This window comes from Gymnoscopelus microlampas (assembly GCF_963454915.1).
Source record: "Gymnoscopelus microlampas genome assembly, chromosome: 3".
NCBI lineage: Eukaryota > Metazoa > Chordata > Actinopteri > Myctophiformes > Myctophidae > Gymnoscopelus > Gymnoscopelus microlampas.
This window is the reverse complement of record NC_139940.1, coordinates 14,118,052-14,130,551: the sequence shown is the minus strand read 5'-3', so window position 1 is coordinate 14,130,551 and position 12,500 is coordinate 14,118,052. Positions and strand designations below refer to the sequence as shown.

At 42.5% G+C, this 12,500-nt stretch overlaps 1 protein-coding gene across 1 annotated transcript in view; it reads right to left on the bottom strand.

Moving 5' to 3' along the window:
• Positions 1-12,500, bottom strand: part of clcn1b (chloride channel, voltage-sensitive 1b) — a 62,812-nt gene that overhangs the window by 38,149 nt on the left and 12,163 nt on the right. The window contains exons 2-6 of the mRNA XM_084053533.1: positions 5,201-5,435; positions 3,386-3,517; positions 2,609-2,737; positions 2,017-2,150; positions 32-109 (exon numbers count right to left, since the gene is read on the bottom strand). Coding sequence (XP_083909659.1) covers positions 32-109; positions 2,017-2,150; positions 2,609-2,737; positions 3,386-3,517; positions 5,201-5,435 — 708 coding nt within the window. The remainder of the gene's footprint in view (positions 1-31; positions 110-2,016; positions 2,151-2,608; positions 2,738-3,385; positions 3,518-5,200; positions 5,436-12,500) is intronic.

The window sequence follows — 12,500 nt, the reverse complement described above, 5'->3', positions numbered from 1 at the left end:
TAGTATTTTGGGCACAGGGGCTTCGGCTTACCTCGTAAACTCCAGAGAAGATGGACATGAATCGACTGAGCACAGCGGCACAAATGCTGGCTATGTGGACGAATGGACCCTGGAAGAGACGGGGAGAACAAGATTCATAGGATTAGGAGGAGAGAACCTGGTGCAGAGGTGGAGGAGCTGGTAGAGGGAAAAAAGAGAGACAGATGGATATAGAGGAAGGAAGAGAAAGAGAGAGAGAGAGAGAGAGAGAGAGAGAGACAGATGGATAGACAAAAGGGGCAGATGCTAAAGAGATGGAGTCGGATGGATGCTGGAAGAGGAACGGAGATGGATTGATGGATGGATGGATGGATGGATGGATAGAAGATGCATAAGATGGATTTGTAGAATCAAAGAGACAGAGGGCCCTATTTTACGCATCTTAATTACCATGTCTTATGACTTAACTCGAGACCTGGAGGCATGGCCGATGCTGTTTCACTGTTTCGAGTGGCATTGGCTAAATGTGTTCATTGGCCCTGGCCAAGCTACTGGCACGGCTGCTGAGAATCGAACCCGGGCCAACCTTGTCTCTATGCCACCTGGACTCAGAAAGGCAGATGAACATGAAACCTAGTGGGAGTGATCAATAGGCAAGCCCGGAGAGATAAAGACCATATGGATTGAAAAGGTCAAAGGTTAAGGTCGCATTTATGGTCAAGGTCAAAATTGTATAATTAGTTGTGGGGATATTTACGTTCACACTAACACGACAAAAGATACAAAATGACCAAGCGTGGTCAGCGTCAGCTACCCTGTCGCTGTTGAAGTGTTGCTCAACACAAATGTTGACATCATCAAAGGAGGGCCTATGTGTGGGAGTGACGAGCGAGAAAACATTTAAGGAAAATATAAAGGCTTAGGTTAAAAAGAACAAGGAACTGGCTGAAGGCAACAATTAATTTCCCCCCCATAATTTTTAGAAGGAATTGTGTGGAGAGAGAAGGGGAGCGGAAAGGGTCAAATGATTGACTAACGCCTCACTGCACCATTGGAGCACTGAAAAACGTTGAAACCAGTTCAACTTTTGTTCTTTAGTTTTTTTGCTTTTGTAGTTCGTCATGTAGTGATAAGTGTCAGGCGTTTGTATCTTAATGTTGCTGGCATCCATCAAAAATGGCTTGTAGCCTGTTGCTTTCTCGCCACCAGTGTGAACGCAGCATCAAGGTCCTGTACAGCCACTGTACTGAATGTGAATGCAGTGTGATTGCCATAACGAACTGTCTGTACGAATTAACATTGCCAGAATGTACATAACAACTTATGTTGATTTACGCTTCATCAGCAAACACTTGTAGGACAGGAGAAAAACAACATTCTATCAAATGAACAAGATGGGGACTAATAATGGTGTGGCATGCGGTTCTCAGATTTTCTGTGGTCAGTCTGTGGTGTCGCCATCTCCGCGCAGCTGTTATTTCATTCTGATTGTGATTGTGAGGGTTATTGACACCTGGACACAGTTGAAGCTCACCAAACATTATCTGCTTATAACGGACTACCGCCTCTGACAGGGAGGGACACTAAACTGGGACACACTCTCTCACACATCGGTACAGATAAATCACGTTCTAATTGCTCTGCTTGACAGTTGCCCGGCCGACTGTAATGGGGGAAATGAATGGAGTTTGCACAGAAGTTGAATAAATTGTTTGAGTCCCATGAGAGGAAATAGGGAGAGAGATGAGAGAGAAAACATGACACTGGGTGATTTATTAGCCATCCTCTATGCTTGGGGACAGAACAGATATAAGAGAGAAAAGAGAGATGAGAGATATGGAGGGAGAGAAATAGATAGATAGGTAGCTAGACAGGCCAACAGATTGATAGCTACATAGATTAACAAAGAAAACAGTTAGACAGAAAGATGGACGGACGGACGGACGGACGGACACACAGACGATAGCTGCAAAGATAAACAGACAAAGAAAACAGATTAGATATACAGTATACATTACAGAGAGGAGTGTGTTCTACCTCTTTTCCCACTGGCATCCCACTGCCCAGGCCAGCAGTCAAGCCAATGACTTTAGCTATGAAAGCCTTGAGCGTCAAATACTCCTTCAATACTACACCTCGTAGGATTGTCTTCAACTCGGGAATACCAGACCCTGAGACAGACACATGGAGAGAGAGAGAGGGAGAGAGAGAGAGAGAGAGAGAGAGAGAGAGAGAGAGAGAGAGAGAGAGAGAGAGAGAGAGAGGTGGGGGTGGGGGGGTGGAGGAAGAGTACAGGGTCAAATAGAGGAACAAGGGTGAGATGATGGTGAGTCATGAATAATGGAGGACTTCCAGAGAGTAAAATAAGGAGACAGTGACATGTTACTATCCAGCCATGAGGCATTATATGAGAGAAAGATATCTGCTCTACAACGGCAAATAGCAATAACCCAATTTGTTCTGGTCCCTGTCATGACTATAGGGGGTTAGACTTTCACTCGACCCAAAATACACTCATGTACTGACAAGTCTCTTTTGTGTTCAGAGGAGATAATCTGACAGAAGCCATTTTCCCCCCCGGTTTTGCGTCCACGTCACTGCTGCTTGGCAGGGACCCCAGAGTACTTACCGATGGCCTGCGGTGCGACCACATGGCAGAAGAGTGAGGCAAACATGACGAGGATCATGGGATAGGTGACCCAGGCTAGGTATTGGAGAGGAATATTTCCCTTCAACTCTCCATGCATCCACTTATAGGCTGAGAGACGCATAGAGAGAGAGAGAGACAAGAAATGGAATTACTTCAAACAGAATAGCCTAGAACAGTAGCCTACAGTAGACTAGGTTACACTGGACATCAAGGCCTTGTGTTTTCACACTGCCAATGGAAATAGGCTGGGAGTGCAACAAGCGACTGTATCAACAGTATTTTGGAAAGAGCAAATCAGACCTGTGGCATTCAGCAAACCCTCCTCGCTGATGTCTGTGTTTTTGATAAGTCTTACACAAATCCCAGAACATCAGAGACTGTCCTCGTCCCCCAAAATAATGTAAGACCTTACATGAAGCAAACCAAGTGTCCCACTACTGACAAACGGTCTTGAAGTTGAACTTGAAAACCAGAGTCTCATATTATCAGACTAACTGTTCAACCAACAATAATCTCCCTTTGCCCTCCAGTGGGTCGGGACCCAAAATGGGGTCACAGCATGCTCTAGCAGGGTCACGGACAAAGAAAGAAATTAAGATATACTGGGTGCTTATTTCATAGTCAAGGCACAATTCAAGCTTCAGTGTATAATCAGACATTAATACTTAATCCTTGTTCACTTGACAAAATTACAACTGGAAAATGGTAATGCGCTGAAATAGATCTCTTTCCTTCAGTAGGTGTGATGTGTGGTACCTTGCAAGCTCTTGGCACTGGCATAGTCCATACTCCAGCTGACCAGCGCCATGGTAAGGCCTAGTAGAACCAGGAAGATCCAGTCGTCTCCCATCTTGGTCACGATGTACCGCCGCATACGGGCCAAACAGTCTGGGGTAGACCCACAGAAAAGACTCTACAGTATATGTTCCATATTTATATATTTGTAAGTGTATAAACAATGTACTATGATGTATCACTATCTATAGGAGTGGTTCTCAAACATTTTCATGTCAAGGACCCCCAAATTAATTTGTATTTGGACACGGACCACCATGTTAAAGAAAGTTTGTGCCAGAGACCATCAAATAGAAGATTTGTGTTATTAAACATGTTAAATATGTTCACAATTGTTCACAATGTTTCAAAATCTTTCAAAAATAGCAGATCCACAAGCTTGTAGATTGGCTATTTTAAAAATAGCTGAATTATAAAAATAGCTTTAAAGTGGTTAATCTGTTCCCTTGGAACCCCCTCAAGGTCCACTTTGAGAACCACTGATCTATTAGTGGCTGATCGATTAATCAGTAGGCCGATATCTGCCATTTTCAAAGATGTTCTTCTGTAGGTCGCCTTGTGGAACACTGTGTACTACGCTTTTAACAATGAACATTCTCTCACAGACACAAGGAGATGCTGTTATAAGCTGATAAATGCTGTGCACTAAAACGTTCTACAAAACAATGCACATTTTCTATTTTCAAATATTGTTCAATGTGTTCAAGAGAATAATAAATCAGTGTTAATTAGTGTATGAATGTTAATTGGGACAAAAAACAAAGACATGCTGCTGGGTGCTACTGTGTGCAACATTGTTTATTTAATTATGTAAGCTTACACATTTTCTTATGTACCAGGAACTCTACCAGGAACAAAGGGTTGCTGCTAGCCGCTGATAAATGTGCACACAAACTTTATTATTTTATGAACGTATTTCTTTACGTTTTTTAATTTATTGTGGTTGATACATTATTTAAAATAGGTGCACTGCAGACAATAACATTAGTGTTAAATGTTCTTATAAGTTCAGCAATTTTGTGTCTCCTTTCTTATTATTATTAAATTGTTTTGTTTGTATTATTAAAGTTCATCATACAAAAGTGTCGCGCAAAAGAAGTGCAAATAGCAGATCTACAAGCTCACAACGTGGGGGGAGGGGGACAATTGGAAAGGAGAGGGAAATGAAAAGAAGAGAAAGTTAGAAGGTTATTGTCAAAATGTTTCATAATAAAAAAGGGGGGAAAAAATAAAACTCGAAAAATCTGAAATTAGCAAATAAGTAATATGTAAATAAGTAACAGATCTACAAGTTGGCTGTTTGGGGGTGCTTGGCGTGGAACGGTTTGGGAACCCCTGATCTAATGGACAGATATTATTTGGGGTAAAAGTATTGTGCTCTTTTAATGCTCTTTATAACTTGACAAATCACAGTTATCTTTAAGTGTTGAGAATATACAGTCACTGAAAATGTACTGTCAGATGTTTTTTTCTGCCCATTGGTTATGGCTTTGATTACTGACAAGGGCTGGACGATGCGACTTCAAATGAATATTACGATAATATTTAATTAGGTTAAAAAAAATCCATTCGAAGTTTTTGTTGATTTGTTGATATATGGGAAATAATATTGATTATTCGATTAACCTACATAAGATTAAGTCGGTCATTGGTTCAAAATGTTGGTTTCGATATATTTCCGTTTAATTACCCATCCCTACTACTGACTCACAGAGTTGAGATAAATCCCAATGTTTACTGTTAGTATGGCAACTTCCTGTCCTCTATGGGTCTCACCTTGGCATTTGGAGTAGGGGCGTGGCGTCTTCGTGGAAGATGACTGGCTGAGATGTGACTCCAAGGTGACGGCATGGCGGTGGTGGTCGTGGTGGGGATGATGCCGCCGGCCGTGGCCCTTGCGGCCGGCCCTTGTGTTCTCTTCTGCCTGTCTCTTGCATTGTCTCTCTGTCAGTAAGCGAGCCGCTTCCCGCCTGGCGTAACTACCGAGCTGTTCTCTGTACTCACCGTACAGCTGTAAGACAGGCAGAATAGAAAAAGACCACATTACCCACAATCCTTTGTTGAGGGAAAAGGATGTCACAACTAACAGCTATAGCAAAAGTAACAACCCTAAGGGGCTGTGTCCTGTCTGCCATGCATTTATAAGGTAAAGACACGCTGGAGCGCTTCTGGAAAATGATATAACATCCAAAGCACTCCTCTGCCCCTAACCCTAACATGGTTATTCTGCTGTTCCCAGTACTCTTTGGGCAAAGCAGACTACATTACCCACAACCATGTGTTTATTGACCGAAGCTACCGTACCATCAGATACAGTAGGCTCTATATGCACAGCAGCCATATTGGAAAGAAATATTGGAAGGAATACTTGGACCTCAAGAGACCTTCACAGGTCTTACCAATAATACTAATTAACGCTTTGTTCCATTCCGTTCAATCAGAGTCAGGATGCTCATGTTGTGCATGTTGGCTCACTGGAAACATTCTGCTACACCTGGGTCTCAAAGTGTATCTGAATAGGCTATCTTGAAAACCAGGCCCATTGCAAGTTGCTGTACTCTGTCCTCTACCCTGAGCCATCCCACCCTATCATAATGAACAGGGGTTAGTTAGGTGAGTCCTATTCACCTGTTTCCTAGGCTGTGTGTTTTCCACTTCCTGTCGATTCCATTGGATATCATTGGTCATCTGACCAGTTTCATTGGATTTCATTGGATCAAATCGACAGGAAGTAGAAAACACACAGCCTAGGAAACAGGTGAATAGGTGTGAGGTCTGATTAGTTTGTTTTAGTGCCTTTGAGGTGCTAGAGTATCATGAGGTGACTTTCTTGATTACTTTTGTTGCCATTTTAAAAGGAAACCGGAAAGATTGTTATCTAAAATACAACCCAGATAGGTAATTTCTTCTTTCCTTGTGATAACACTCTGATGTCTCAGAGTCTGTGGTCTTTTGGACCCAAAAATAATGGATTCAGTTTGACCTACTGTACTGTAGGTGTAATGACAGTTTGTTATCAGCGAGCCATGTGCAGATTTTGTAGTGTGTAACTTACGGTGTGTAACTCTGAGAGTGTACAAATGGAACCAAACAAAGGTTTGAGAACCACTGTGCTACACTAAATGCAACAGAGCCTTATATTAATTTGTATAATTGGTAAGACCTGTGAAGGAAGTAAGGAAGAGGCCCCATTTTTCTACAATATGGCTGCTGTGCACAGAGCCCATTGATGGTAGATAGGAAAGAGAATGGAGGGAGGGAAAAATAACAGTGAAAACTGAAAACAAGGGCAGCAACCAATTACACCATATATCAGATATTGAGTAAGATATCTTATATAATAAAGGTGCTGTAAGTGATGTTTTTTTTGTGAAAAGGTTAAAGCTCTAAATTAGTTAGTGCTAGAGTGTTTGTTCAATAACAGGGATCTCCCCACCTCTCTGGCTCTTTAATAAACAGAAAATACATTTTCAGGTGGATGAAATTGGCAATTTCATCCAATCAGGAGTACCACCATAACATTTTCAATCTTATAGTGTACCAGTTGCCTGCTCGTTCTTTTTTCCTCGCTTATGATTACACTTGTTTATCCTGTATCCTGTACAGTATGAGTTTTCCCTCATGACTGGATAAAATTGGTATCCCGACCTGAACATTTAATTTCTGTTTACTAAAGAGCTGGAGAAAACCCCTGTTACTGAACAAACACTCTATAGCATATATTACTATCAGAAAATAGAGCTATTTAACACTCATTTAACCAAAACAAAAACCAAATCACTTACACCACCTTTAAGCTTCATGGCCTTATGTTATGATTTGTCCGTGGATCAGTGCATCGTCATACAGTCATTGTGGACAGAGTGACAGGCATACATATGCTGTATACAGTCCATGTAAAGTATTATATAATCGTTTTGCAAGTGCTTCGTGACTCAACCACTGGAGCCCTGTGCAGCTGTAGGCCAAACAGAGAAGACTATAATACCCATAAGCCCTCGTCTCAAAGGAGCCAACCTTGAACAAAGGAGTCTCACACTTGCTGTGCCCAATGTCTCCTCCTAGGCAACCATGCAGGATGAAAACACTCACTTAAGGAATCGTATATGCTCAGAGGCAGAGGTGAAAACAGGCAAGTTTACTGGACAGGAAAGGACAAATAAATTAGCGAGGGAGAAAGGAGAGAGGGTGAAAGGGTGAGAAAACTGTGAAAACTGACACTGATGAGCGGGAGAGAACTGGATCTGTTGTAAAAGCGTCTGGAGATAACGAGGAAGAGGAGAGGGGGGAATGTGCGGCGTGAGTGTAAGGGATACACACCATGCCGAATGCCCCTGCTGGACAGAAATAGACAAAACGGACATGGAGAACGGAAAAACCCCTCCCTGAGAGGGTGAGTGGGTGGGGGGGGTGGATGGGGGGTCCTGGACGCGAGCCAAGTATCCAGAGGAAGAGATCCTGGAAGAGGGAACATTCCACACCTTCCCAAATACACACACGCGCATGTGCACACGCACACACACACATACACACACACACACACAACGCATCTGCGTATGCATGTACACACACATTGCATACCTGCATACAGTATGTACACATACAGTAACTTCAACACACACAATTTATCACCCTATGCTCTTGGTCTGGGATCAGTTTTCACCACACTAATGCTTAATTATAATCCCCCACAGCCGCTAACCACGGCTGATCCGAGCACAGCCACGGAACGGCCTGTAACGTCCAACGACGCGGCAGAGCAGCGGTTCCCATAAGGAGACGAGACATTTCTAGCTCAGGTTCTCATGGGGGAAAGAGATCTGCTGGATCCAAGCAGCAGGATCAGGAGACCTCACACAAGGACCGAAGCCCACCCAGCCGTCTGGAACGGCCCTAGAATATAAAAAAGCACATCTGATAGTGGGACCTGTTAATTTATTGGTGCCGCGCTAGGCTCAGTTTCAATCTCCGGTGCAGCCATGTGACCATGTCAAAGAAGTGTCCTTGAGGAAGATGTTCACCAACAACCCCAACATACCTCCTAACTCAAAGGAGTTAGGAGGGGGTTTCAAGGAAATGATCAAAAAATAATTTTATATAAACATTTAAATTTCTATTCAAATTAAATTCATAAAATTGTTCGCATCCCTATTTTGGTCATGTCAATACTATCATAATCGTTGAAATAGCGAAAAATAGCCAACGGCAAGCACACAACGTGTCACAGCGGGACGTGTTTTGATCATGTAGATCTGCTATTTTCGCTATGTTCTGTTTTTGTTTTTTTAAAGCCATTTTGCAATAGGGAGGCCGCAGCCAGAGACTGTGGCTATTTGGGGGTCGTTGGCGGGGAAAGGTTTGGTAACTGCTGTCCTAACTCATCATAACCTGCTCTACGTTATATAATGTAAAGATATTCTCTGCATGGCGTGAATGACAACAACATTTGAGCCTAGTCAAATTTAAAGGCACAGTATATGTACTGATTACATTTACAGGGCAGGTCAGCGCGTAACCGGACCTGAACGTTTACCGGTGAGACTTTCTTCCAGTGGACGTTTACCAGGAACGCTCCATGCGACCAGTGTAAACAGTGCTGCTCCAGGCCACATGACAGCGTTCACTGATATAGACGTGTATAATTAATACACAAATACTCCACATAGCAGGGGGCTAGAGTTAATGCCGTAAAGGGGCTCTGCAAAACTTTGGTATGCTTCTAAAATGCACTTGGATAATATTTTCAGCCTGTTTAAACATTATAAACCGCTAACTGTTTTGGGGACCAAAATTGCTACATATCTGAAGGCTTACGCTGTGTCATGCAGAGAGTCTTTAGGCCTACTCAATAGCTGCATGCATACTGTATTATATATACTGTATTAACTGAGCTAACAGTGGAGCTATAATTAGGTGCACTGAGGCATGAGAACCACTGTTGTCTTTTGTAGCTATTGTGCATTATGCAAACTGGACCTGAGTCAAACAGCAGTCCAGTCATAAAGGAGGCCAAACCGCAAAAGAATACCTGCTGAAGTGTCTTTGAGCAAGGCACTGAGCCCAAGCCAGAACCCCTGGACTATTACCTGTCCACTCACTGGACAAGAGCATCAGCAAAAAATGATAAAAATGGTTTAAACCATGCCAGGTGGGATACAGCAGGGCAATGCAAGCTGAGTTAAAATCCTCAGTGTTAATTTAACTAGTTAAAAGCTGTTAACCAGGTACAAGCAACAATAGAGACACAGCAGGGTTAGCCTACACTACAGTATAGCACACCTGGCTCTGTGTTAAGAGAATGAATAAAAGCTGTCATGTGAAGACAAGGAACTTTATTAATAAGTGCCTTTTGCTTCAGTGCCACAATGATTAAGCTTAAAGGAATCTATGCATTTAAATAGGTATTTAAAAGCAGTCATATGGCATTCGCAAGAGAGAGATATGCCCAGAATATAAATCACAGATAAAGATAGTGTGCCTTCTAACACCACATTTCAGTTTTTATCCACAGATTCCAAATATAAGTTAAATATCTAATCCTGCAGCAGCAGGATTTCTAATGAATGTATCTGAAGTGTCACAAGTTTGATTCCTACAGCAAAAAATCTCTTCATCCTGTCCCATGTTTCTAACACGTTGGCTTGATCACAGGGAAACTGTGCACACACACTCCCTGGATGCCAGAGCAGAAAGTCTGCCCCAAATTTCTCACTGTACTCCTACAGAGTTTGTCCAAACATCACGCAAATTCACTATCCATCGTACGACAAAGTACAGTATAGGGCTTAAGTGGCAAAAATCCTAAAATATAAATGACTAAGTTATTACCTGTTCCCGGTCTGTTTCCTTGAGCATGCTGTGAGAACACCTCTGTCCCTGTTCTGACTCCACTGTCCAGGTCTACAGGTGACCTCACACACACACACCGTTAATCACTAGTACACTACTCATTAACAATATAGAACAATCCATCACAGGACCAAACGAGCACAAACTAACAAACAATCAATCAATCCACAGAGAGTGGGAAGCGATTGCCTTCCACTCTAGGCCGTGGCTGTGTCCTCGGCTGATCTGTATCTGACATCACCATATCTTACAGCAAATACCCTGTGGACTTTACTGACCCACTGACAGCTCTGTAGTTCACTGCCGCTATGGGCCGTGGATTCTGTGTCCTCAGCTGATCTGCGTCAGGCAGATACTATACCACTCATTGTGTTTTGTTTGATCAATCAATCAATCAATTAATCAATCAATCAATAAATTAAACTACAATACATGAACCCTAGCATCCCTATTCTGGGGAAAACTAGTACTCCCCTGGATTCCCTCTTGAATGAGGAATGAGTGGCTCTTGAATTTGGTCTCCCACATGGGAGACCCCGGAAAGAATCGTGGTTGGTTGATACAATTGCAATAATTACCTCTCTGGGTGTGGAGAGATTACGGATTGCAGCTTTAAGGCCTTTACAAATAAAGATGAGTTGAGTTCAGTGGAAACGTGAACAAAGAAAGACAGCGTGAGAGAGATGTTGAAAGCTGTGATACATTTGTTCCTGATAGCTTTACCCTGTCTCCATCTTTCAGACCTTGTGTTTGTCTTGTGTCATGGTTTGACCCTGGGTTTCTGTTCCGTACAGTCAGACCAAGATGACATCAGCTACAAAACAATTCCACACAGATGCTGTAGGTGTAGGAGCTGCACACTACAGCTGTAAGTCTTCTACAAAATACAATCAGGAACATTCACAGACCCTTGTGTTCCAGTTTATATTCATGTAACCACATGAACCCTAGCGTAGGTTCCCTATTCTAGGGCGGACATCGGTGAAAATATGCAAACATTCAGAAAATAGGCAAACAATGTATCATATCGTTGCGACACGTTGTGAGCTTGTATATCGGCTACTTTTGCGAAGTGATTTGGTGTGGAGGGGAAAGAAGGAGCAGACTAAGTACAGGCCCCTTGGGGTGGTTAACCAATTTTCAACCTGGCGTCCCTATTTTGTGCATGCCATATTGTCAAATCTTGAAATAAACAAAACAAGAAAATAATGAAAATAACAGATTGTAGATCAGCTATTTTCTCTACAATGAAATATATAGGGCTTAACTGGTTCATGTTAATCCTCTGGCATTTTGTTTTATAATGCAATTTTGGGTCATGGGTGGGATGGTCGACTTAAAGTAACACTCAGCTTGTACTGTTGGCCACTGGTCACCTCCTTTGACACAATTTGGATTTAAAGTCCCTAAATACTGTTGTCCCTGAGTCCCTCAGGGGTCTATACCATGCCCCATCCTATTTTCCCTCTTCAGTGAACATAGCCAATCTACAAGCTCACAACATGTCATTGTGAGCTTGTAGATTTGCTGTTTTCGTTGAATGTTTGCCCCAGAATAGACACTATAGGGTTCAATGGACTTGCTCAAAGGCACCTTTTCAGCAAGAGCACAAAGATAGTTGTTTCTCACTCACTTTCTAAACTCAGATTGCCCCCAACTAGTTCGAGAATTGAACCGGCAAACGTAAGCATAAGCTTCTCTAAACCCTAATTTATTTAAGCATATATTTGTCTCTTGCCTAGGTACTCTTGGGTGGTTTATAAGGATATAGGGTATGATCTAGCTTAAATCATGGTAATGAGATGTCAAACGCTGTGAATTAATGCATGAGCCTATGCGTAATGAGTCATTCTCCGGTGGGTAATGGTACATAGCCTACGACACAGGAATTTTAAAGCCTGATTCATATTTTGTCGCACAACGTGGAAAATAGCAGAGCTGCAAGCTCACAACGCATCACATCTGTGACGCGTTGTGACCTTGTAGGTCTGCTCTTTTTGGCATGCAACACCGTTGTGCGACGGAGCTTAAATAAGGTTAAACTTTTTTTTTTTTAATCTTCAGAAGACACAGGGATCAATAAGAGGATGAGAGAGGGAGAGATGGGGGTAGAAGAAAGGCAGAGAGAGAGAGAGAGAGAGAGAGAGAGAAAGAAGAGAGAGATAGAACCACAGAGAGAGACAGGAGAGGGTAGGCTAGAGTTGAGAAAAACAAAGAGGGGGAGAGG